The sequence below is a fragment of the Metopolophium dirhodum genome, chromosome 7 (assembly GCF_019925205.1).
Source record: "Metopolophium dirhodum isolate CAU chromosome 7, ASM1992520v1, whole genome shotgun sequence".
NCBI lineage: Eukaryota > Metazoa > Arthropoda > Insecta > Hemiptera > Aphididae > Metopolophium > Metopolophium dirhodum.
Window position 1 is genome coordinate 35,478,792 of NC_083566.1, and position 27,492 is coordinate 35,506,283.

The window sequence follows — 27,492 nt, forward strand, 5'->3', positions numbered from 1 at the left end:
CTTTAACGTTTTGGCTTGCAATTTCCATGGTTATTGGCCCCTTAGTTAACTTAATGTTATACAGTTATTACTTATTAGAAGAGTGATAAAAAATATACTAATTGCATTTTTTTCAAAAAAAAAACTGTTAAACCAGTAATAATATCTATTCTATATATATAATATAGAGTTAACTGGGCTTTAAAAAAAAATCAATAGTTGCACAAGAAGATATTGATTTCAATCGGCACCTGTTACATGTAGTTTAATAGATTATATAAATACCCATACCCATAGATGATATGTATTAATATGTACTATCTAACTAGTTACTAGTACGTAGGAAGTTATTGCGCATACAACTATTGTTACGAATGACCTTTTTTTATATAAACCATTTGATCATCGCTATTCGCTGTTGTTATAAAAACAAATTGAAAAACTATAAAAAATAATATTATGTAATTATCCTAGTTTAACTAGATTTAATAGTTTTATTTATTTACATTTACGAAATCTAATACCAATTTATAATTATATTATTACATTATTAAAATGCAATTATTTAATTAGGTATTTAAGTATTTTAATTTGACAAGATTTTTACCCGTGGGATTGATGATGCTCAAACGACAAACAAACTCATCTAACAAGCAGGCGTATAAACGATATACTTTCCGAGTAAACTCTAAGCCCATCCATCCCGACTTAAACTTAAATTTCAAAAAATTTTGCTAATTAAAAAAAGAACATATATTTTTATCATTATTTTTGTATTTATTGGAATAAATACATTTTACCGGACCATATTTTTATTCAATTTTTTATTTTCAAAAATGTATATTTCAAAAGTTGTTTTTAATTCTACAGAAAGTATCTTCCGATGTTCAAAATTTTGAGCATCTCGCGCAGTCTATAACTGTATTGTAACTGTCGTAGGTTGTAGGTATACAGCGATACGAGAGAATGTCAAGTCTATGCGGTGTCCGGATAAAGTGCACACTATATTATTAATACACAAAACGCAAAATATTTTAATATTGTACGTAGGTACATGGACGGACATTAAAACAACCACATATAGGGTATGAATATTACATTAGGCATAATGATATTTATAGTTTAATATAATATTATTGCTGTACTGTAAATTATTATAAATTTGATAATATTATACAAACGATGTGCGAACATAAAACGACCTTGAATTCGAGTGTGTTTCTGCGCGGCCATAAACTGATTGGACCAAATTGAACGGAATTATCCGCGAGTGTCGTAGCGATGACGCGTAATAAGTGTAATAGAGACCGTCTGCGGGGCACGACACATATTAATAATAATAATATAATAATAATAATAATAATACAAGTAACAACAATACTATAATGTCGCCGAGGAAAGTGCCGGCAGCCGCGGCATGTGACAACAATCGCGCGTTCCTGCTCCCACCGGGTTAGGTTAGCAGCGCACTCAGGTAAAGACGTCTTGAAAACAAATTGCCCGGCTAGGTCACCCGCACGTCACTCGCGGTCGTGCGCGCGTTCTTCTGCACGGATCCCGTCAATAAAATTTCTCTGGCGGTCGCGTGTTTACTGTTTATTGTGCTCGCGCCTCCGTTTGACGACGGACCGCTGCCGCCGCCGACTTCCGAGAGACCTCCGCCGACTTCCGAGAGACATGTGCAGCTGAGCCGATATAACATCACACGCACACATCATAATATTATATTGCGATTCTGCCGATCACCAGTGAGCATCACGTTAAAATAATAATTATCAATAATAATCATCATGCAGGACGTACCTATAGTGATAATACGCTTTGTGTGTAATTTTTATTATTACACAATATATTATATAACATGACAAATTTTTTTTGTACTTCGGTGGCCAAGTACCTCTAAATACCTTGTAAGACCGAGTATAGTTTCGAACGATTTCAAATGCATGTTTTTCAATGGACATATTTTATAGATGACGTATTTATAGTGGAAACCGAGGTATAGTCAAGAAAAGTAGGTATTCAACTCGTCGGTGGTTAGATATAAAAAAAAAATTCAAATTATTATAAAATTTATAAATAATATCATATGGTAATAATATATTAAACATAATATTATGAATGGCTAGGTTTAATCTGAATTATAGCCGTTGTACTGGTACTAGAGTAATAATTCAATCGGTGGTCAGCATAGATTTTTTGACCATTTGCCCAATTTTGTTGGCGAGTGGGGACCTTGAGTCCCTCGTAATAATTTTGGTTACAAAACACACGTCCCCAACTACATTAAGTTGTTACTTATTATTAGGGCTAAGATTTCTATACATTAGCATTTTTTCCCTTTAATCCAAATACATTAGTTGTTAGTTATGTCCCCGATTCGGATTATATACTTAATTGAATAGAACTATTCAAATTAAATTGAGTTAGAATGTAACTGTTTTTATTTTGCATATTTTTATCATATCTTATTCAAAATGCATGTATTACATATTTAGAGTTTTTAATGTTTATTTGAAAAAACTTATATAAAAAATTGTATTTATTTAATGAAAATCAATAATTATTATTGTTTTATTCGTTTTAAACATATACTATTTATAAACTGACATGGTTGGTTACTACGAATAAAGTATAAAATGTTATCTTAATTGACTTGTGGACGTGTTTCCGTGTAGATACAAAATTTTATATTTTGTGCGTGACATTTAGTGTAATATTTACACAAATAATTTTGAAGAATGCCTCATGTTCAAATTGAAAGTGTTCAATGTAACAATAATTATTGTTGAAGAATTTTAAAAACTGATGCTAAGATACTTTATTATATTATTTGCGATCAATTTTTTATATAAAATATTAAAATCTATTTAGGTAATATTTCATAGAACCAAGACAAATTTTTTTGCATATTTTTCAGTATTTAATTAATAATTTAAATTATTAATTTACATAATAATTCATATTTTATCGTATTAGGAAGTGCTATCACTGGATGGTTTCTTCCCTCACCCTATTCATGTTTTTTTTAATATAATGTAGCACATATTCTCATTATGCCTATGGGTATAGATTGTATATTCTCTAATAAAATTTAAAAAAAAAAAAAAATATTTTATCGTTTTGTATTTCATATAAATCCTAACCATAGCTTATTAGCATACGTCATACCAGTACAAAATATTATTCACATTAATTGCATAACTCACATTCAATATATTATCTATTTTATATACACAATATATTATTTAATATAAATAAAAAATGTTAAGTAAATATAAAGTTGCTGACGATTAATGTCAAACACATAATAGTATCTACCTGAGATATTACATGATCTGATCATATATTATCCTCATTCCTCATACCACATTTCCAAGAACAAGAATTCTTAACGTCTGACCTTTTATTATCGAATACTGTATCACTATCCATAAATACAAAATTTTTTTGTTTTTTTCAATAATTTTTTATTGGGTTCAATTTATAAATGTAAAAATAAAATATGTATTAACATAGTAGGTATTTCTTTGACGTAGACTTGATTTGGTAGGATTGGGCCTTTGGGGATTTAGTCCCTCAAGTCCCATGTCCCCATTATTTGCGATAATGGTGGGCTATGCATGATTTGGTTGCGGGCATGAGTGCACTCTTCCCCCGTCACTGCTTATCATAGAATAATAAAATTGGTGCACCTGGTGCACCAGATGTGCCTATTTATTTATATTAGAATATGTATTATAAGAAAAAATTAGGTCCTCAACAGAGCTACTCCATTAACTAAAAAAAGTCCAATATGTATGATTTGCCACAACGGTTTTGGAATTTATGTAGTCATAGATAAAATCAAAAATATCATTTAGGTTTGGTAGAAAAAATATCCAATTTATAAAAATAAAACTAAAAAAAGGGAACGTTCAAAATTTTACATTCAAACCAGAAATGGTAAAAATAAAACTGAAAGTGCCTACCTTATTATGAACTTGGAACAACATCATATATTATGTAGGCATAGGTATATATAAATCCATAAATATAAAATCTTATAAATATTCTTAATTTAAGTGATTTTTACTTTGTACATGTAGACTATGTATAACTATAAGTATTGTAACGTCGTGTTTATCTATCTTTGCAAATTCTGTTCAGTGTATTTAAATCATAATATTATATTCAAAGGACTTCCGCCCGTCAAATTTATTAACGAAATATATACATGACCAAAAGTGTACACTATATACGCGGTGCCGCGGGTGGCTCTGAAAATATTTCTCTTGCAACAAACAAATTCTGTCGACAACACGTCATAATCATAGCTATTTGCCGGCTCTTTCTCGGGGTTTTCATTATACGAGATGAGTTTCACTTTATACTGCGTACGGTTATACGTATATAAATATATAATACATGGATAATATTATGTTATGTTAAATATGGTATTCATTATAATAAGTTAATAACACATATTGTCATAAAATATACCGAAAAGTAAAAAAACTCAAATTAAATTTTATAATATATATTTATAGGTAATAGGTGATCCTATATTGACTATATACTAACCAATAATCTATTATACTATTTTATGACCGTTTATTATTATTCGCCGCTTATCGATAAATATTATCCGTGTAGATACTTCTCACATAATATGCGTATAAACGGAGTGTACCTATGCATTTATGCTATATTTCTTGCACCGACTAAAAACGGTTTAATCGAATGCGATTTTTTTTTTTGAAAGACTTTTACTCGACGTATTGCACACATAGTAAGCAGCGTGCCAGATACATAACTGAACATTGTCCGGGCGTGCGGAGAGTCAGCTTCGTTGCCCGTCATTTATATCCAGCGCGTGACCGTGATTTATAATGATAAATATTGGAGGACGGATATTAGCTACCCACTGGGACGAAGATTGAGGACTATTGAAAAGTATCAATGTACCATAGATACAATTTATATCTTGTACCATGGGCATAGTAGACCTGTGAAAAACGGTAATTTTTACAGAAAATTGGTTTTCGAGAAAAATCGATTTTGGTTTTTGGTGTAACTCTAAGAAAATGACCGTACATACATGAAATGTTCACCGGTTGTTTATATTCGCATTTTCTATACACGATAAAATTTTAATTTGTTTACGGACATTTTCAGTTTCAAAGTTTTTAATTTTTTGCTATGAATGTCATTAAAATTTTATTTGTTGGGTAAAACGGCTTGAAAATTTAATACAAGGCTCCTACTATACCTACTGTTACAATGACCTTTGAAAAATCTTAAAAATCCATAGTCTCAATTTTTGTACAATCATTTTAAGTTTAAATATTGACAAAATACGTAAAATTCACCAAAATGAGCAAATTATTTTGAGTTGGAAATTCTTAAATTTTTCTATTTAAATCGAAGATTTGAAAATTTAATACAAGATTCCTCATAAATTTCCTACCTTTATCAGAAAAAATTTCTACAAGAAAGTCTAATTACATTTATACGAGCGTTTTAAGTTCGTATTTTTACAACATAGGATATTCACTCTATTTCTCATGTACCGATTTCCTTATTTTGTTGTAATTCAAAAACGAATAACTACAGATACATGAAAATTTTACTTAATGTTTATATTTTCATTTTCTATACACCATAACATTTTGAAAATATTTTGACTATTTTTGTGTTTTTTTTTCTATAGTTGTCAATAAAGTACAAAGCTTATTAATACCAGGCACCTGATATAATATTAAAATATTAGTTAAATATTTATTAAAAATACATACACACATTTTTTTTAAGCATTTAAATTTCGAATTTTGATAAAATTTATCAAATTGAAAATGTACAAATTATTTAGTAGTTAAAAATGTATAAAATGTTCAACTTTTATAGGTAGGGATTAAAAACTTAAAACAAAGTTCCACGTAAATAGGTTAAATATAAATTACTTTATTCAAAATAATATTATCAAATATACTTGGTAATATCATAGACTGATCGTCTTCGCTCAGAATCGTTTTTCTTATACAAAGACATTATAACATTGAATTTAAATTTAACACAATCCATTACAGTGACCCACTTTTCCTAAACATGAAAATACAATAATAAGGAATACAATCTAGGACCTAAGTTATAAGATTATTCCATAACGGATACATTCCATTTTGTGTGGAAAGCTATATACCCCATTTAAAAAATAAAATCAATTTTAAATATTATCTAAATACATTTGTTGATACATTTGTCCCATTAATTATACTGTCTTTGTTTTTATAAAACAATAAAATAATAATAAGTAAACCAATGGTACCTATCTCTTGCATGCTACCAGGACATTTTTATATCTTAATTTCAGTTAGGGGCATTTTGATATAGTGGTACGTGAATCACACAAACTACGACAGTTTTTTATATATATATATTCTATAGCAGTAGGTTATTAGGTATACTGTATAGTAAGGAAGTTAAATCGAATGTATTTTTGAATAGTTAATAATTAATATTGTTAAATAGTTATTAGGGAAAAAATTGAAAAAAAACATAAGCAAAATATGATTGTTGTGCTAATACATGGATTATTTTCTGATTTTTAACTATACATATAATTGATATCATTATATTTTTGTCGAAATATTATTAAATGCAATGAAATGTGCACATTGTCTTGCGTTCAAAATTGCACACACATGTTACATATTATATTAAATTGTTATATATAATCATTATCTAAAATAATAATATTTCTGGTGTAAACTGTCCAGTCCCGCCGTCTAAAGGTGTGCAAATGACCTATATAGTATCATAGTATTATTATTATTATTATTATTATTGTTATTATGTGTACAGCGTAAAACAATTGAATTTTACGTTTTATTCATTTCTATAACACTGATTAATAAAATATCTATGAAAATAATGTGCCCAAGGTCGGAAAAAATTAATAATGCTCCTGCATTGTACGACATGTACATGTGTGTGCGTATTACATTATAATATAATAAATGTTCCACGAACACGCTGATGAAAATTTCAATGTGGTCCCGAGGAAATGTGCGTGTGTGTGTGTGTACATAACAAGGTCCGTCGTAGGTTATAACTTGTACAATTCTATTATTTTTGTTGTACTTGCGCGTCTTTTTGTCACGTAGGTATATTATGTATATATTATATTATATATAAACACATGGTCTATATACCTATTGCGGCGTATCCCTTAAATACGTATACACATTATATTATATTTAATACCATATTATATTTAATATTATATTATAGGTATGAAACATAGTCCATATTATTATCATTATACATATTGTGCTTGGACGCGATCTTTTATGCGGTTTTCGTTTATTATAATATGTACACACACCGCGTGCCGGTTTATACAATTTTATCTTCGTTTGTTGTCCACAATACAGCTGATAATGTATTATTATATATTATTATTATTATTATTATTATTATATAGTTGTGTTGCTTGTTTTTGTTTTTTTTTTTTTTATTGAACGTATTTCGCAAAACCTTGAAAATCCTCTATTTGGCAAATTAATTTGGCGTTTCAAAAGAAAACTGATAGAAGTAATAATAACACTCTATTTAGGTTCTTTTTTCTTACGTTACGCGCGCAGTGTCTTGTGGTGAGCTCACTTACTTAGTGCACGTCAAATATAATATTATAGACGGATTTGTGTAGTAGTTCGAGTTGCACGCTAGAAAAACCAGGTTTCAATCTAATAGTATGTATAATTTGGTTATTTTATTCATTCGTTTTACCGTCGTCGGCAATACGTAGGTTCCTACGGAATTACGTTTACTGTGCGTAGAAATAATTAATTTTCGTATTTCCGTCTATAGATATCATTGATAACAATTATTTTTGTTGGGGCTAAGAGACCAGTACCTATATTTAGGTACAGTTAAATTTAAATAATTTGTCATTTATCCCCACGAAATGGAATTATACACTGTAAATATCGGTTATTATTCCGTTGTTCATGTGTAGAGCCACACTCGAATGATTTTCATGTAAGTAAATAGATATAATAGTCGTATAGGTACTTATTAAATAGGTACCTATATACTTACCAACTTGATCAATTATCGTGTTCCAATAGCCAGTAACTGGAATCGCTTATTAAAATTATAATAAATAACGACACACACGTACTAAACTACATTTTATACAATATCATACAAATCATAATCGACTATTATTACGCTAATATTTTTGTGCGTGTAAAATGGTCGAAACCGTTAAATACGAATATTATAACATTTTACACGAATTTCGTAAATTATTTTTAAAGTATAATGTGTTCAATCTCCATTCCAAGTCAAATACATTGTTGTTATAGTTTTAATATTTATTAAACATTTCTTGGTTTTTACGATTTGACGGATCATTTTGTGGGAAACGTGTGTTTTACGATCACGATAACGTACTGACGATATAATTTTTTAAGCCCGTAAACATAACAAAGTGCGGCCATAATAGTATATAATATTATGGGCTGTATTTTCATATTTTTCTTACGCGATTTCGGACGCATACCATATTATATTATTGTATCTATTCGTTTGTATCGAATCAACTCGAGAATTTCGCGCGATGTTAAAAATATATATTATACAGGAGGCACCCATAACCGATCGAGCTGTGCGTATATATAATATATTGTAAGCTGCGTTTACCGATATCGGATATCTAAGTTATAATAGTTGTAATAATGCACGGTTCGAATTCGACGCAGTTCACGTATTTTCTATTTGAATGACGGACGGGTATATTCAACGTAGAGACTTTACGCAAGAGAATTCCACGGGAATAATACAAATGTATATATTTATATATTATGTATGGGTGTACAGTGTATAAATGCATAATGTATATAATAACAATATGTACAGTTGGTAGATATATACCGCGTATTAGTATATGAGGATGTGTTCGAAATGTTTTTGAATGCATTGTTTTATTGTGATATTATGTACTCTTACTTTCACGATACAATGGAATACAACATCACTTGAAGCCATCGGTTAGGCGATATTGAATCAACGTGATGATTATTGAAATGCGATTTAAAAAAAAAAATAATCGATAAATTACATTTTGCAATCAACTATTTGAAACATCGTGTGATCGTGTGTTGTATACAGAGCTGTTGCAGGTCGATTCAGTCTAGTTGGTTTGCCTTTGTCGTATTACTCTAAATTATAAATACGTCTTAGACTAAAGAAATGTCATCCTTGTAAAACCGATTGTTATTTTTCTTGTAAGAACATGTATCATTTAGACTAACTAAGTATGTAACTAACTACGATATACCTATTTGCTTGGTTCAACTAGTTGAACATTTCATAGATGTGTGGTAGCCGGTAGGTAGGTAAATAATACCTATTTACACAAATTAGAATTTATATATTATAATATAAAATCATAAACGCAAAACTACAAAAAAATCACATCGTGTATTGTTATATAGGTTTAACTTATCTGTTATTATATATTATAATCTAATACGTATTAATATCTAAAAAGCGGATAAGTGGATGTCGGTCTGCTGTACAGTAGGTTACAAGTGAGTCAATGTATAATGGATTGTATTAAACTTGAACACAATGATATAATATCATTGTATAAGAAAAACGATTCTGAGCGGAGACGGTTTATCAGTCTGGCTTTATTAAATTTTTATTATTTATTATAGCCTTTAAGTTAAATTAATAATTTTTTATTCGTTGCTACGGTGATACACAAAACGTTAGAAATTAAAATCCCGTTTTAAGCGTTTTTTTCGTAATTTGTCAGTAGTTTTTCCCGTGGCATTAAATAACTATTGAGAAAATCCGATGACCGCTCTAAAGTACCATATTGATCCAATTGGCTAAAATATAAGGTACAATAATTTGAAATCGAAAAACTCCATCTGGTAGAAATTTTGTATACAGGATATATATATATAAAAAAAACACCATCGTAAAACCACTAGCTTATTCGCTCCGCTCAGAATCTAAAATTATATTAATATTTAGACTATTTATTATTATATAGTCTATCGTCTAATATCAATCAGTACAATAAGCGATATCAAATTTAAAACCTCGTAGATCCATAAAGAGTATTATAAGACATTAAGACTTAAGGGTACACTTCAAAATTTGCGAATATGTATTGTAAACAAAATTTAATTCTTTTATAATTCATAGACATAATGTTATACTCATTCTGTTAGCTTAAGTAATTACGATAAAATGTAGATACCGCTACTATGAAAATTTGATCACATATAAAATTTACTTGCATATAAAAATAACAAACAATCAAAACTTTGTTTGCTACAGTCGATTTGTCGTTTTGAATAACTTCTTCAACTATAACATAGATACTTACTTATGGTTCAGCCTAGGCCCTAGGTATATTACTGTAAATAATGTTGACATTTTGACAGTGTGTATAGTGTATATTAAATACAATATTTACACATTATTAATATATTTGATATTACTTATATATACACCCACATACAGTTATAATGATCTAAATATGATAAATTTTGACATAAAATACTAATTATTTCAGAAAAAAATTATAAAAGTTTTTTTTTCTTTTAAACGAAAAAATAGATTTGTAATTTCATATTTCCAAATATAATATCATTTGGAGTATTTCGATCTATAATAGTATAATACTATAAAAATCAAATTTCGGACGAGTTATTAGGTAGTTATAACAACTTCATAAGTATTTAAAATTTAGATGAGTAGAGTAGTGGACCAACATTTTTTAGTGTACTTCTCTGTAGGTACCACTCCATGCTCTATGCTCAACTGAAATTTAAATACTTATAGGTAACTCATAAACTACTAGTCCAAAATATGATTTTTACAATTCAAAGCATACTATACAATAAATATTTTGCTTTGGAAAAAGTAATTTTAAATGCACGTTGTCATCAAAAATACTTTTTTAGAATAAAATTGTTTTAAACAACTTAAAATCATGTAAAAAAAATATTTTCATAAACTTTTATAAGTAGTTGTTTAAATAATGAATGTATTTTGTTAAAATAGATGACCGGTAATTCACATTCAATTTACATTAGTGCCTACCTATTTAGTTTATAGTTGGTATTTAAATTCGATGGATAAAATACAAAATAATACCATCGACTTGGGAAATATGGTTAGTTGTTACTGTTGTTTTCTAAACTAAATATACGTTTGTTTACGTTTGCATAAACCCAAATGACTAATGGGTATTTTGCTCCTTTCACTATTGCCATTCGAGATTCGCATACGATGTAATTTATTTGATATTAAATAAATACGTTTATATTTGAATGAATTTTTTTCTTAACTGGAAATAAATAAAAAAAAAAAGATGATGTAATTTAAAGAACATAGACAAAAAAATCACGTTTGACAACGTACTTAGTAAAATTGAAATTTAGGCAAGAAGGAAAAAGTTATATCACATAATAGTTGCATAAGCTACTAAATGTATACAATAACTTACTGTACATAATACGGAAAGTAAAATGTAATTGATCGAGTTGGAATTCAAATAGATGGATGTATGTGGGAGTAAACAGTAAGAAATTATATTTTATAGTAACATTAATTATTGTTATAATGAATAATAGTATAATACAAAGTTGATCTTATAAAAAAGAATATAATAAAACCATCTTTTCAACTCGTTTACGTCTTACCTAATTAGATGATATCGTAGGGATTGATATAACGATAATATATTGACTGTAGAAAACCTTGACTATATTAATAAACATAATAATATAATATTAACTTAGTTTTAACTATATATAGTCTAATTTTGTTTTATATACAGGGTGTAACAGATAGAACTGACTTTTGGAATAACTTTTGTTCTAATCAATATTTAAAAATTTGTTTTTATACCTATATAATTTATATGCCCACTTGCGCTACACGTGTAATAAAAAAAAATATTTTTATTTTTAATACCTACTGAAAATAAAAAGTTTTAAATTTGATTTAAACTATTTTGAATAAATTCAAAATAGCTAATTTGTGAATCTGATTATCACAACGATTTGGATGGTAAAAACATTTATCTAAGTCAAGTAGTTTATTTTTAAGAATTTTTTTAAATATCAATATTTTTTTGATTAAATTAATTTGGTACGCAATACATTTTTTAAAAATATTATTTTTGGAAATTTGCTACCATGGGTATATTTCTTAAACTATTTACGAATCATAAAATTTTAATAATTTTTGTTGTACGCTTAAGTAGCATCATTTTTTTTTTTGTCAGTTCTTTCTGTTACACTCTGTATATTTGAAAGGTAATTTATTATAATAATATATAGTAGTACCATAGCCAAAACATTATTTTGGTGGGGGGAACTTGATTTTTTCACTCTAGATTTGACCCTCCTGATCGTAAGCAAATAGCATGTAGGTAGCTACTTTTTTCTTTTGATAAAACATCGCCGTAAGCGCTCAACAATATTATTTAGTCACAGTATACACTTAACAGTTAGAATAACAAATAACAATGTTCAATAAACATATCAATTCGCTTACACATTTTTTTTTTTATTATTATTATTATTAGCTATTAGTGAATACTATAATAATTACAGCTCGAATAAATTTGCTTATTGCACATACACCTAAATAATAGTATTATAGCACATCAAACAGGTATTCTATTCTAAAGACATTTTTAAATCATAAATATAAATTACCAAAGTAATTTATTTTTTATTCAAATAGTATTACTAATAAAATTATAATCTATCCATTTGAAACCTGTGACTGTGGTAGTAAACACATTGAACAACATAATACTCTAGTTATGCATCCAAAACACAGGACCAAGTACGGTGTAATACACACGAGAACTTGATAAATTTAACACAACTTTGGCCTTGGTTATAGTAAGCGCAGACAAGCTAAAGACAGAGCAAAATTATAGAATATGAAGCACTTTTACAGCCTGGACACAATAAGAAGAAGATTAATTTAATCATAATAATATTATCCACAAACATAAAATGTAAATTATATATTATTACGTTTTTAATATTATTACAATCGATTTGGTATTAAATAAAATATATAAATAAGAATAATGAATTTTATGTTTATACGCATCACAAACTAAACTTCTAAATATGAAATAACAAATTAAAAACTGTTAATCGTTATAATTGTATATTATACTTTGTGTAATTAATTATAAACTTTAATATTGACGGTTCTTTCGTCTAATTAGTTATTGCTTATTCAGTACATTGACACGAACGCTTTATTCAGAACCACGTCAAGGGTATTTCCTTAAGAAGGGAACAATGATTTGAAACGTTTAGTTTTAATCATATACATAAAATGTAATTAATTTATATACATTATTATGAATAATTTGTTTGATAATGGATAGTATATAATGTTACGCTTATACCATTTAAATTTACCTATAACATTGACCTAACCGTTTACAGAAAAGTAGTAGGTATTAATGATTCTACACACTATCTGTACATGTATATCGTGATGACTCGCGACAAGGAATCGATAAATGTGTCAAATATTTCCATAATCGATATTAGAACTCTGACATTAAGCTATTAAAGTGAAGTATAAAATAACATTGAATATTTATCCTCGTGTCTCGTAAAGTATCAAGTATATATAGGTATTCAGAATAATTTTATTATTATGTTCTAGGTACATGATTTTGATAGTCATTGTGTTTTATACTTAATAGTGCACAGTGGACACACACGTGGCCATTGTACTTAAATTATACGATTTTATTTACAATAAGGTAGGGAAAAAGTAAAATATTGTGTATATACTATATACAGCGTGTAGTAAAAATCAATACAATTATGCCTATATGGCTGGTAGGTCCAGGTTAGTAGATATAGCCATATAAGTTTTCAATTAACAATATCGATTTATAATATCGAACATTTTAAGAAAAAATTGCTTTCGCGATTTGTGAAATAATAAATGATTAATAATGGGGAATATATTTGATTAACACAAATGTAGACAAAATTTAATAGTGTTGTATTATAGTTATAAAAAAAGTATGTAGTACCTATTTTAATATTTTAAATGCAACGAAATATATGACATATAGTGTAGAAAGTTTGGTTGTCGGTTGAGCAGGTAAATACAGTATTATAGTAGTATACTAGTATAGACCGGTAAACGATGATTGAAGGGAGTAGCAATATAAGAGAATTGGGTAAGTAAGAAAGTTCTGTTCGTTGTTGTTGAATGTGTTTATAATATTTTTAAATATTTAGATACACTTTTTTCAGCTATTGCTATAATATCGTTTTGTTATAATTTTTCAGTGACGGATGATGCGAAACAACCACAGTCAAACGTCAGCTGTGGCGACAAGGAGCGCGACCTCAACAAGCAGTCGTCGACCGTCGCCAAGTCAGGCAGTGATCCCGTGCAAACGGCACTGGGTGACTTCGGTTGGTGGCAGTTTTGGATCACGTTCGCCCTGTCCCTGTTGAAGTTTCCGATCGCCTGGCACCAGTTGGCGATTATATTTTTGGCCGCCAGAACGCCGTTTAAGTGCGACATCGGCAACGGGTCGACAACATTGTTCAACGTGACCGACAGATGCAGTTCTCTCGATCCGGTCACGCACGAAGTGGCATCATGCCATCAATTCGTCTACGACAGGTCCGTGTTCCAGGAGACCATAATCACCGAGGTACAGTGTAAAACACCGAAAATACCTGTTGCGGCAATTACCTCAGTCCGCTAACCAGCTGTAGGGGTGACCCGGTGACTATTAGGGAAAATGAACCGAAGGGATGGGGTGCAAAAGTGGTGGATGGCTTCCTAAGAAAATTAAATAGCGCTTAATTTGTATACCTTTAAGTTGTGTCATGCATTATTGTATTATATGTGCACAATATACAGGTAGTGTAAATTACATTAGGACATAAATGGACATTAGTACCTAAATATTAATAATGTTATAGTAATTATTAGATTACTATAGAAAGTTGAGTGCTTATACTCATAGTATGAAAAATAAAATGCGACTAAAAAATATTCAATTTCCGTTAGACAAAACGAAATCCATGTATGAGCAACCCTATAGCAATTAGCAACCGATATAGGAGTTGAATGACGAAGCTATAAATACTCTCCAAGTTTTAAAGAATATGTGTGAAATCAAACGATTTTAGTCTCCTTCAAATTCGAAATGTCGAGTCATCAAGGTTGTACTGTAATACATCGCACTATTTTCCAAACCAAATAAAAATAACGTGAAAGCAAGAAAGTAATCTATGGACATAATAAACGTTTGACAACCGATTGCGGATTAATACATTTATAAAGCAAATTACATGGGGTGTTGTTTTGGGTATGCCAAATTTAAACTCTGGGGCTTTAACAAAAATCGTCCTTATAAGTTGCACAGATATAGCGGTACCCAAATATAAAACAGAAATTTTTAGGTTTTTTGATATTCTTAATTTGTATTACTCAATTACTGCATGTGGGAGCCGATAGGAGTAACAAACGTCTTAGGGTCAGAGCCCAGAGGGGTTAAAAAGGTCCACGGGTAAAAATCTCTGAAAGTCATCGTTATCTGCGCCAATACTTCTGTGGTTTTACTTTTTTCGGTATCACAATATTTCACATATAATTTCGTCGCCACAATTATCGTACTCGGACCATTTGGGTAGGTTTTTTAAATTTATTATAATATTATGTATTATTTTTGGATTTCGTTATTGTTCCGCAGTGGGACTTGGTGTGCGGCCGGTTCCAACTGTCCAACATCGCCCAGTCGGTGTTCATGTTGGGCGTACTCATCGGAAACGTGTTGTTCGGTATGTTCTCTGACAAGTACGTATATTATATTATATTCTTGTATTTAAGTATAAAAATAATATTATTTTTTTGACACAAATCGCGGCTAATGTCACTTGTAGCGTATTTGTATAGACTATATTAAAACGTACTTATCTTTTTTATTGTATACTTACTATTTATAATATACTGTACACGACTTGTCTGCATATATAATATGCAGTCTTAATTTAGAAATTAGAACGAGTTATTTATTATAAACATCCGATTTAGGTACATTGCTTGTGATTTGTGACATTGTGAATTAGTTTCAATTGAAAATAATACATGACTCAAACAGTCAAACTTTGCTTATAAGTTATAACTATGAGTATAAATATTTTCTACATATTGATCAAAAAATTAAGCAAATTTATATTATACTCAGAGAAAAAAATTATAATTTATTTTTTAGTTTGAGCACTTACTCGTAAATTTTGTTTGGCTAAAAACACTGAAATGCATTAATAAGACTACATATTATGTATAGATATTAAGCTTGACGTCGGAAATGTACCGCATATAATGCGTATTAATATACCTATACCTAAAGTATAATAAATATGGAGGATATTCGGTCATAAAAGGTTAAGGAACACTGAAAGTAACGAATACAAACAAAGTACTTACGTAGAACTAAGGGAAACATATCGATATTCAATGAACCCGATATAGGTGTTCTAAAAATATGTCGGAGACTTAGCTGGGCAGGGCATGTGTGGAGAGCGGAGGACAGGATAGTTCTATGGTCACAGATGGAATAAGACAAAGATGACGACGGTGGTGTGACCTAGTCAGAGAATATCTTAAACTCCTAGGAATCAGGGATGGAGAAAAGGTCAGACATAGTAAAAGATTCGAAGGGTCTATGGCCTCGAATAAGCTAAAAAAAATATATATATAATTATTTTAGTAATGCCTATTTAGTATCTGTACGAAAAAAAATGATGTTCAACACGCGTGTAATAAAAAATGCTTTGATGTTCTTAGATATGGTAGAAAATTACCAATGATGTTCGCTATTGTCTTATTACTCGTTGCCGGGGTCGGCACGTCGTTAGCTCCTTGGTACGAGCTATTCCTGCCACTTAGATTTGCGACTGCGTTAGCCATTGGAGGTCTAATGATTAGTAGCTTCGTTTTAAGTGAGTATCGAGCTTATAATTTATTTAAAGGAATTAGAATATAGCGTGTTCTGAAAATTGGCTTAGGCATTTAATATTCCGTTTCAATACCGCAATTCAATTTTCCGGTATTAACTATATTAATGACATATATTATTTTTTTAAAAATATTAAGTAAAATAAATAAAAATCATTTTTAAATAATTTGAATACAAAATGATATAGTGCATTCGTCTCTTGTACCATTAAAACGTAATGTAACCAACCTTGTAATAGCAAAAAAAAAAAATAAAAATATTAGTTTGGGTAATTGACCATGAATACGGAAAAATTACAAATAATTGCATAGACTGTGGTAAACCACATAGTATAATAATTTGTTTTTAGCTTCCGGAAAACTGTAATCTTCTAACTTATAGTGTTTAGAATATTTCGTTTTTACTTTTTAGTAACTACTTAGTAGTGGGGTTATAAATGCTGTAAACCGTCAATAGACATAATATACATTTATTATTAATCTCAAAATGTTTTAATAAATTATTTGAAGGTTTTAAATTTTAATGTAGAATAATGAATCATTAAAATAACGATGATTGGTTTAAAACATTTAATAATTTTATTGAATGGCGTAACTGATTGATGTAAACATACACGTCTTGTTAATATATTATAGATCTGTCCAAGCATTAAAGTTATTATGCATAGGTCCCTATAATAACCTATATTAAAAATAATTGGGTTTGTGCCATTATCCGCAGTTATATACTTATATAGCAGTAAGCAGACCAGCTACATACTAGCTAATTCTAACCTAACCTGGCCTATTTTGTCATAATATTGTCTTGTCAATCAATTGTCTAGGTCAACCTCCATAATGACCCATAGTTGTATTGGTGGGCACTGGTGTCAAACTGTAGACCATGTGTTATTTATATTTAATCAATTATTTAAATCTAAGTTGAAATAAAGTTTTAAATGTTTAAAAATGTTGCTCTAACATATCAATTCTAATCATTTTCAATAAATATTATTAAAAGTAATAGTAAATCATTTTTATTTGTCTTAATGAATTGCAGCCATGGAAGTTGTGGGCGGGAAATGGCGAACCGTGGTTAGCACGTTGCATCATATCCCTTTCAATTTGGGCCACATGAGCATGGCTCTCATTTCGTATTTCATTAGAAATTGGAGGCAATTTCAATTGGCTATTACCCTGCCCTCGTTGTTTTTCTTCACGTATTGGTGGTGAGTACCCATACGTGTAATATTCTTTTTCGCAAAACACCGGAAGCCCGCGAGCGTGCGATATTTTCGGGAGGTGTACCTTTAAGTTAGAACCGCCTACAGAACGTAATTTATATTGTGAAGGATAATACCGGAAAGCCCGCGGTGGCTGTTGGCAATGGGCAAGGAAAAGCAGGCGCGGAAAATACTGACTGCGGGCGCCTCGAGGAACAACCGGAAGCTGGACGGCGAGTTCGAAAAGTCGCTGATGAACAGCCAGCCTGGAAAGGGCGCCGAAGAGAACAAGGGCAATCTGTTCGACCTCTTCCGGACGCCCAACCTGCGGAAGAAGACGCTGGCCGTGTTCTTCAACTGGATGGTGTGCGGGCTGTGCTTCTACGGTCTGGCGCAGTACATGGGCGAGATCGGCGGCAACATATTCGTCAACGTCGCGTCGTCCGGGCTCATCGAGTTGCCGGGCGCGTTCCTGTGCATATACTTGTTGGAGAAGTTCGGCCGGAGGAACACTCTGCTGTCGGCCAACCTGGTGACGGCCATGGCCTGCATACTGATTACGTTCCTACCTCAGAGTGAGTTTTCCGACGATGGTATTACTTAAACGTGTCAATTAGGTGTACTTTGCGTACTTACTTACTTACCTATACCTATAATAAAAACAGTGTAACGACTGGGCCCGGACTATTTTATATCATATATAGGTACCATCAAAACATGTATTTTTATTTATTAGTAACATATAATATAAACGTGGAAAAAACAGTGTTTTGAGATAATATTATAGAGCTAAAATTAATGTTGCACTTATTATATCTATAATGCTTTGTAGATGTATGGTAGGTACGATATATTTTTATGTTATGTAGGTATTTAAACGAGTATGCAGCATGATGCATATATAGAAATAATTATACAGGAGGGATGGCAAATAAGTGGCACGCGTGCCATGGTTGTCACGGGAGAAATTTTCAATTTATATCATATTTATAAACCTTGCAAGCAACGGCATATATAAAAAGTCTTTGAAGCAATATGAAGTAAAATGTTTCCAACAATCAATAAAAATTGATTTTTTTAATCATTTTTTCTAACTTATTATCATTCATTTTTCATTTATATTTTGTAAAAATTCTCCGTGTTAACAAAATCAATTAGTGGCATGGCTGAATTTTTTTTTAATTGTGTCATATATTGGCACGTTGACCAAATCCTATTTGCCATTCCTGTTATACAGCTTTAATTAACCAAACACCCAACTATTTTGTCCACGAGGTAAATGCGTCGATGATTATAATATATTATGATTTGATTATGCGAGGTTAGGCGAAACGATTTACTCTAGACAGTTTATTCTACACAGTAGAATTTTCATGCAATTACGTATACTATTATTCGTATATATTATACGCACGTATTTTCCGTTATAAGCCTCGCTCGAATACCCCAAAACACTTGTGTAGTATAGGTTCAATTGGTAAATGTATCAATAAATATTATGCGGAATTTTAACGTCCAAGTACTAAAATAAGTGTACTAAAGTACCTACATAATTACATAAGTACGCGAAAGAGAAACTGCTGATGCAGTAGTGAAATCTGCCATTATTCATTAATAATCCTTATAGTACCTATTATTCTGTAAATAGCTTAGCTCCGTCCTCCTTTAATCGGGTAACGGGTAAAGGGTGGTGGTCAAAAGAAGCAATCATTTTTCACGTTGGAAAACCATTTGAACTTTGAAGCAATTTTTTTTTTGTTACAGTGTTATATTTAAATTTAAATCTAGTGGTAAAAAATTACCTATTAGGTTTGTATTTATCGTGTTCTAATGTTGTATAGAACTGTTACATAAAATAAACTATAAGCTTATTCTGATTTCCTGACGGCATTAAAGCTCAACTCACCACAAGGTCGAACTTGATGGTCACTATATATAGTCAACTGCAGATGCGCTTCAATTAGGGGTGCCCAAATCGAATTTAATGTCGATATATTGATAAAAAACTAAAAAAGTGACATAGTGATAAGATTAATAACAGTTGAAAAAATGTAAAACGAATGTATTCTATCTAATTCATTTATTTATAGACATTATTTTACTCTTCAGTCAGTCATGACATACTATTATGTAATATGTGTAATATATAATTAACAATGAATTGCTTTTTGATAGTATAATTAGTAACAGTACTAATTATACAATATGTGCCCGTGTAATAATTAATAACAACTAACAAATAATACTGTCGCGTGTGTTATGCAGATTCCGAAGTGGAACATTTCAAGTTCATATTAGCGTCGTTGGGCATAGTCGGATCGTCGATAGCTTTTCCAACCATATATCTGTTTAGTGGAGAACTGTTTCCGACTGTGGTGCGCAACGTCGGTGTTGGGTCGGCGTCCATGTGTGCAAGGATTGGTTCCATAATTGCTCCATTCGTCTCGTCTCTGGTACTTGTACTTAACTGCGCGCAGATCTAATGACCAGTGCTCGACTGCTACGTTCCAAAAACCAATAAAAAAACTTTATTTTCTAAAATGAACAACACGGATGACATTTCAAAATAACATAAACGTCGTCCCAAACAAAAAAAAATAAATAGTTTTCTTAAGACAAATCCAAACTAATAGGTACACGAAATTTGACAGATATTAACATTTAATTTTTCTCTCAAAATAATAGCGTATAATTAATATCTGTGCTAAAATTCGTAGTTTCTATTCGAATATGCACGCGCGATGCATTGCATATCAGTTCAAGTCACTTCAAGCACCTACCTACCAATTGTTTTAAAACATGACGTATTTCATCTTCGAATATTCGTAGGGTATGTCCGTGAATAGTAAGACGTTCTGAAACAAAATTAATAATTACAGACTAAGCTATAGGCAGGTACTCTGCATATGTAGGTACACTTTGGTAAACGATCAATGAAACTGTTAAGATAAATAAACGAACTGTTCAACGTAACCACCGCCTCCGTATAAGTGCGGACCTCTGCGTTTCGTATAAATCAAACGAAACACTATTATATCATATTGGTCGAAAAAACGGAAATCGGATTCGACGTGGCCAGCACGAACAAGTGTCATCGAGCCCCGGCGGATCGGCAATTATATTACTATACGGCTATTATTATTATGATATAATATGGATCACACGCGGCGAAATGATCTAACGCGAAACTCGCGGTGTTGTCTTTTTTTAGGGTGTATTCAACGTGTACTTACCTCCGATGATTTTCGGCACGGTGCCACTGATTGGCGCTCTCCTGTGTCTGCTGTTGCCGGAAACGAGAGGTGCGCAATTACCGGTGACCATCGAAGACGGAGAACGTTTCGGACTCAAATTAACGTATGTACCACTTTATGAAACATTATTATTATTAATGTCACATCTAGGTACCTACCCATACTGTTTAGAGACACCGAGTGCGGGTAAGTGGTTCAATAATAAATACAATATTATGATACATCAATATAAATTCGATAATACATATACCTAATATCGATACTTTTGTTAGAAAAATACGACTTTTACTATGCATAATAAACTATCAATTACTTACTTGGTTTTCCTTTATGTATTAGCTCTTTTTGGGGTTCCTATAGATATTTTTGCATCACACAACCACGAGAAGTCATTACAGTTGTTATTATAATAATAAAAATATTACGAATTCATAGACACCATAAACACAAAAATCATAAATTTCGAGTTGTGGCCTTATTCTACCGACACTGTGAATATATTTTTTGTCACGCCTGCGCCGAAAGTTTGGTTTTCGACCACGGTTGAAACGTTCGAAAGCGTCCTTTTTCCGTCCAGCGGGCGGTAAAGTGAAAATCCTCAAAGTGCCGTGCGGAAAAGAGGAAATCCCCAAAAGTGCCGGCCGCCGGGCGCGTATCCCCTGCACAACCAGAAACTAAAATGTGTACCTACCACGGTTCTTACAAAACATAAACTTTTGGTTACATCTTAAATGTATAGTATAACCTCCTTGCATGACGCATAAACATTTAAACATATTTAATTTGCACTGTTCCTAGATAAGTGCGTCGAACGATGCGTTAGTAAGTTTATTTCACGCAATTTGTATAATAATCTTATCAGTTACAATAATAAAATATACAAAGTGAAAATTGTAATTTTGAAATAAAATAAAATGTCTTCCATGAAATTGTTTTTGTAGAATGGTCTATAATTGTTGCATAGATCCCTGCATAACCTTTTCCATGAACGCAGGGGCGTGACAAAAAATAGTATGTGTGGCTCGCGCGGGAAGGCCATTTCCCGCCCCTGCCTGTGTGTATATACTATTTTGTCACGCCTGCGCCGAAAGTTTAGTTTTCGATGACGGTTGAAGCGTTGGAAAACGATGTTTTCCCGTCCGGCGGGCGGTAAAGTGGAAATCCCCAAGAGTACCGGGCGGTAAAATGGAAATCCCCAAGAGTACTGAGCTCAGATATCACGGGTATTCTCTGAACAAACAGACACTAAAATCTGTACTACGGTCCTCATAAGACATACACTTTTGGTTACATCTTATATTCATATTATAACCTCCTTGCATGACGCGTAAACATTTTTCTTTCATGAAATTGTTTCATGCGTATAATGTAATAATTATTATTTATACTGAAATCTATACCACGGTCCTTGCAAAACATAAACTGTTGGTTACATCTTATATTCATATTACAACCTCCATGCATGACGCTTAAAATAAATAAGACCATACCGTTTCTTTCATGAAATAATATTGTTTCCGTAGAACAGTCTGGTTGTTGCATGGATCCTAGCCTGAATTATCTTTGCCGTGATGGCGTGACAAAAAAATAGTATGTGTGGCTCGTGCGGGAAGGCAATTTCAGTGTTGGGCGAAATGCGGCCCGCGACTGAAATGGCTCACTTTTCCGCCCTTGCCACACAATATACTATAATGCCTTAAAAACATTTTTTTCAGTATAATATTATTACAGTCTCGAGCAGTCTTCAGTGCTTGAATGTTGGGACTCGCAGGGGGACGGGGGAACGGAGCCCTCTACTTTTTTAAAAACATTTTAGCTCGCCCTTCTTATTATATACCACATTATAATCATTAATCAACAATATCATTATCAGGTAGGCACATTTTTTTTACACACCCCTCATAATTTTTTTTTCAAATACAAGCACTGGTATTGTATAATTGTGATCGTCAAATATTCTGTTTATAATAAATTACTACTACCGATATGGCCAGTGGCAGCTATAATCTTTTATCTCGAGTGTATCCACCTGACACACATCATACTTTCCACTCAGAGGAAGATCTCGAGTACCGGGTGGCGGGTAGTACGTAATACCTATATATGTATTTGAAATGATTTTTATTAAGTTCGTTCCACACAGTAAATTGACAATAACCGCCACTGAATATGGCAATATGACAATAAAGTATAAACTTATGTTATAATTTATAATATACGCCTTATAGAGTATGTGTTGAAAAGAGTAAAAGAGTTTAACAGAGTATCTGTTACAGAAAATCGCCAACAAAGACTGCGGAAAACGGAACACACAATTCAGGATTTGTAGCCGACGAACAATTGTAACACCAAACGATTTGTGAACATTATTGTATTGTATTTTATTATTATATTAATATATTATTACAACATACAGCGATATACGCTGTCGGTTGTACCTACATAATTTGTTATATAAAATATAAATTTATATTATATTACAAGCATACAAAATAATGTAAATATTTACTATTATACGGTCAGAAAAGGGTTATAGTATTGTATAAAATGGCGAACTCGTCTGTGTGATTTTTCACATATCTCACAAAAAAAAAGTATACATTTTATATTAGATATTTATGTATTCTTTCTTGTAAATCTTTGCCATTTATGTTATTACATTGTGATATAAGCTCGACAAATATTTAATAAAATTATTTTTGAAGATAATATTGCATTCCAACTACTTGAGAAACTGCACGTTTCCAAAATAATATGAAAATTATAAAAATTACATATAACACTCAGCAAAAAAAATTGTCCTGAATTTTAACTATTTTTAAAATAAATACAATTATAATTGTTTCATAATTGATATTAATAATGATTAATATGACGCGTACTAACACGGTATTGAATTCTAAAAGCCTTCAGTCACCCCAACGTTTAACGATAACTAACATATAATATAATTTTATGTTAGGTCGATTAAGCAAGATAATAGTTATGCCCTTGTAAATGTGAATAAAAATCAACAAACAGACTAGCTATTACAATTTTAAAGTACTAAAAATGATCACAATAAAAATAGTAGGATCACAAAATGTTGATGAAGCGAGGAGGTATTATATCCACGTAAATAAAGGGGTATAGGGTATACCTTTATATTACTGTAAATACGTTAAGTTAAATGAATATAATTTTTTTTGAAATTGACAGATTTAGATATAAATTTAAATATAATACAGGGTGATTTTTAACAATGTCCACCTTATTTTTATGCTTAAATTATGCATATATTCCAATTCTGACTTTTGAAATTCTTAAATACACTCGTCTAGAAGTCCATATTTTCAAATTCTTGAGATTATTTTGAACCACTGAAGGATGAACCTGTGACAATATAAGCTTCCGTTTTTATAATAAGAACCCACCTTTTTAATTTTGAATTACTAAGCAGATATTTTTTTTAAGAATTTTGATGTATTTTTAACAAAATTCAAGCGAGTAGTTTTTGTGTTATATAATTTTGTGTACAAAGGATAATATTATGCTGCAGTCTATGGTAATGGTTTAAGTAGATATGGGACTTATATGATTTGAAACAGTTAGTAATTAGTGAGTCTGTAAAATATTATTGTACTTTTCTTAAAGTAAGATGTTCTGATATTTTATTATTATACTTTTTTTTATGGTATTACTCAAAATATAGACATTTTACAATTTTTTTAATATATTTTACTATTTTTTTATGAACATATTTAGAGTATACGACCAAAAAAAGCATGGCAATTTATTATAAGTGGAACCCGTTGTTTAATTGTTAAATTGTTTAATATTATAATTTATTCACACAAATGACAAAAACCTTAATTCTGCTGTTTTAGATTCTGAGCGAAGCGATGAATGTATTGATTTTACAATGATGTGTTTTTTATTTTTTTTTTTATTTTTGTGTCTGTCATCACCTTTTAGGACAGTAAAAGTGCTTGGATTTTCTTCAATAGTAACTTTTCTGATAGGAAAGTGAATCTAGTTGGTACTTTGGGGGGTCAAAAGTAAAAATTTCCTAGTAGTTATCACAAGCGACGTGAAAAACAAAAGAAAATTAAGGAAAAACGGGAATTTTTACGCAAAATCTGTTTTCGAGAAAATCGATTTTGGTTTTTGAAGTAACTCTAAAACAAATGACCGTAGGGACATAAAATTTTGACTGAATGTTTATATTTGCATTTTCTATACACTATAAAATTTACAAAATATTTTGACTCTTTTTGAGCTGTTTACGGCCATTGTCAGTTTTCAATTTTTTTAGTTTTTTTTTCTATAAATATCAATAAAATTTTATCTGTTGAGTAAAAAAGCTTGAAAATTTAATAGAAGGCTCCTAGGTTATTCTTTCAAAGGCAGATGAAAAAAATTAAAAATCCTTAGTCACAGTTTTTATTTATAAGCATTTAAAGTTCAAATTTTGACAAAATACGGAAAAATCACGAAAAATAGCAAATTATTTTGAGTTGAGAATTCATAAAAATTTTTTTTTTTAAATCTAAGATTTGAAAATGTAATATAAGATTACTCATAAGTTTGTTTACCTTTATCAAAAAAAAAAAAATGTATAGAAGAAACTTAAATTAAATTTTTATGAGCGTCTGAAATTTTCTCACTTTTCGTGTGGCGTACTGTGACGAGACGAAAAATCTAGACTTGGCGTTTTAGACTGTCACATCAGGATAACTCGGCGCCGTAGACGTTGTAATACATTTTCGGGTGATCGATATTTGGCTGCACCGGAGCAAACCGAGCATGTGGCACGTCGACCTACGTGATTGTACCATTGCACGTACGTCGTAGGTTATAAATACTATAATAATAATAAATAAACAAAATAAAAAAAATTGTGTCGAAAATCAAAAAAAATTTGGGTGAGGCGGATTTGTGGTTAGCCGGACGTTAAGACTGCTCCGGTGCGCGGTCGGTGACCGACCACATAGTGCACAGTGGAGCAATTATATATTTTATCACATTATTAAATGGCCTTCCTTTGCAGGAATTATGAACACTAAACTCTAGTTATTAGATATAGCTAGAGAGGTCTGCCGTACGGCTGGTCTGACGCCGGCTACTACGAGCGCCTCACGATTGTAGACGGTGGTTTGGTCGTATATATACATAGCACATCAACCATGGTAATGACAAGTCAGAAACAGCCACCGTTATACTGTCTATAGCCGCGGGGACAGCTGCTTGGGACAACGTGCTCTGGTGGTGGCGTACCGTCACCACTGAATGTCTCGACTGATCACACGCCTCGGTAGAACGCAGCACCCTTACCATGCGCACACATGAGATTTAATACCGACCGTCTTTAAAGTTTAAGGATTTTAATGTGGGTAATTTCCTATGTATATTTGCATGTGGACCGTGTATGCGTAGTTATAGTGTGTGTGACTGCGTGTAAAAGAAAGATCCTTTACGTGGCACCTAATAACCTAACCAATAACGCTCTACATGAATGATATTAATTCTTTAGTTTTTTATTTTAATATTGATAATTTGAATAGGTACCACTGTGAGTGTTTTGACCATGTTAAATATCTTGGAATATTTATTGATGATAAGTTAAAATGGGATATTCATATAAACTATTTAAATAATTCACTTAGAAAATTTTTCTATGTATATAAATCTCTTAAATCTGTTTTAAACTTCAAATTAAAAAAATTAACTTACTATGCATTAATACAATCAATTCTTTCTTATGGTATTTCTTTTTGGGGAGGGACATATCACACTCACTTTACGAATCTTGAAGTCACTTTGAACTCACTTCTTAAATTTATTTTTAATATACCTACGTTATTTCCTACAGTTAATTTATACAAAGAGCTAAAGATATTAAATTTAAAATCACTGTATACAAAAAACATTTGCTTACTATTTTATGATATGATAAATTGTATTGATATTTCGTGTCATAATTACAATACTCGCTTTAAGATTAATACTAATGTCGTCGTCCCTAAAATGAA

The 27,492-nt window shown here is 30.9% G+C and overlaps 1 protein-coding gene across 2 annotated transcripts; it reads left to right on the top strand.

Moving 5' to 3' along the window:
• The first annotated feature begins 1,485 nt into the window (after positions 1–1,485).
• On the top strand, positions 1,486–24,190 carry LOC132948939 (organic cation transporter protein-like). Of its 2 annotated transcripts, none has more exons than XM_061019637.1 (9): positions 1,486–1,727; positions 14,337–14,710; positions 15,758–15,861; positions 16,855–17,009; positions 18,065–18,233; positions 18,357–18,802; positions 20,493–20,680; positions 21,439–21,584; positions 23,758–24,190. In XM_061019637.1, coding segments are annotated over exons 1-9 (1,653 nt in total). In that variant the 5' UTR covers positions 1,486–1,726; the 3' UTR covers positions 23,828–24,190. The 2 variants fall into 2 exon arrangements, with proteins under 2 accessions (XP_060875620.1, XP_060875622.1); XM_061019639.1 differs by lacking the exon at positions 1,486–1,727 and adding an exon at positions 7,587–7,712.
• Positions 24,191–27,492: the final 3,302 nt, after the last annotated feature.

Coding starts and splice junctions, on each gene's coding strand:
- LOC132948939 (XM_061019637.1), top strand. Junction 18,803..20,492: donor GATTACGTTCCTACCTCAGA/GTGAGTTTTCCG, acceptor TGTGTTATGCAG/ATTCCGAAGTGGAACATTTC. Junction 20,681..21,438: donor CTCCATTCGTCTCGTCTCTG/GTACTTGTACTT, acceptor GTCTTTTTTTAG/GGTGTATTCAACGTGTACTT.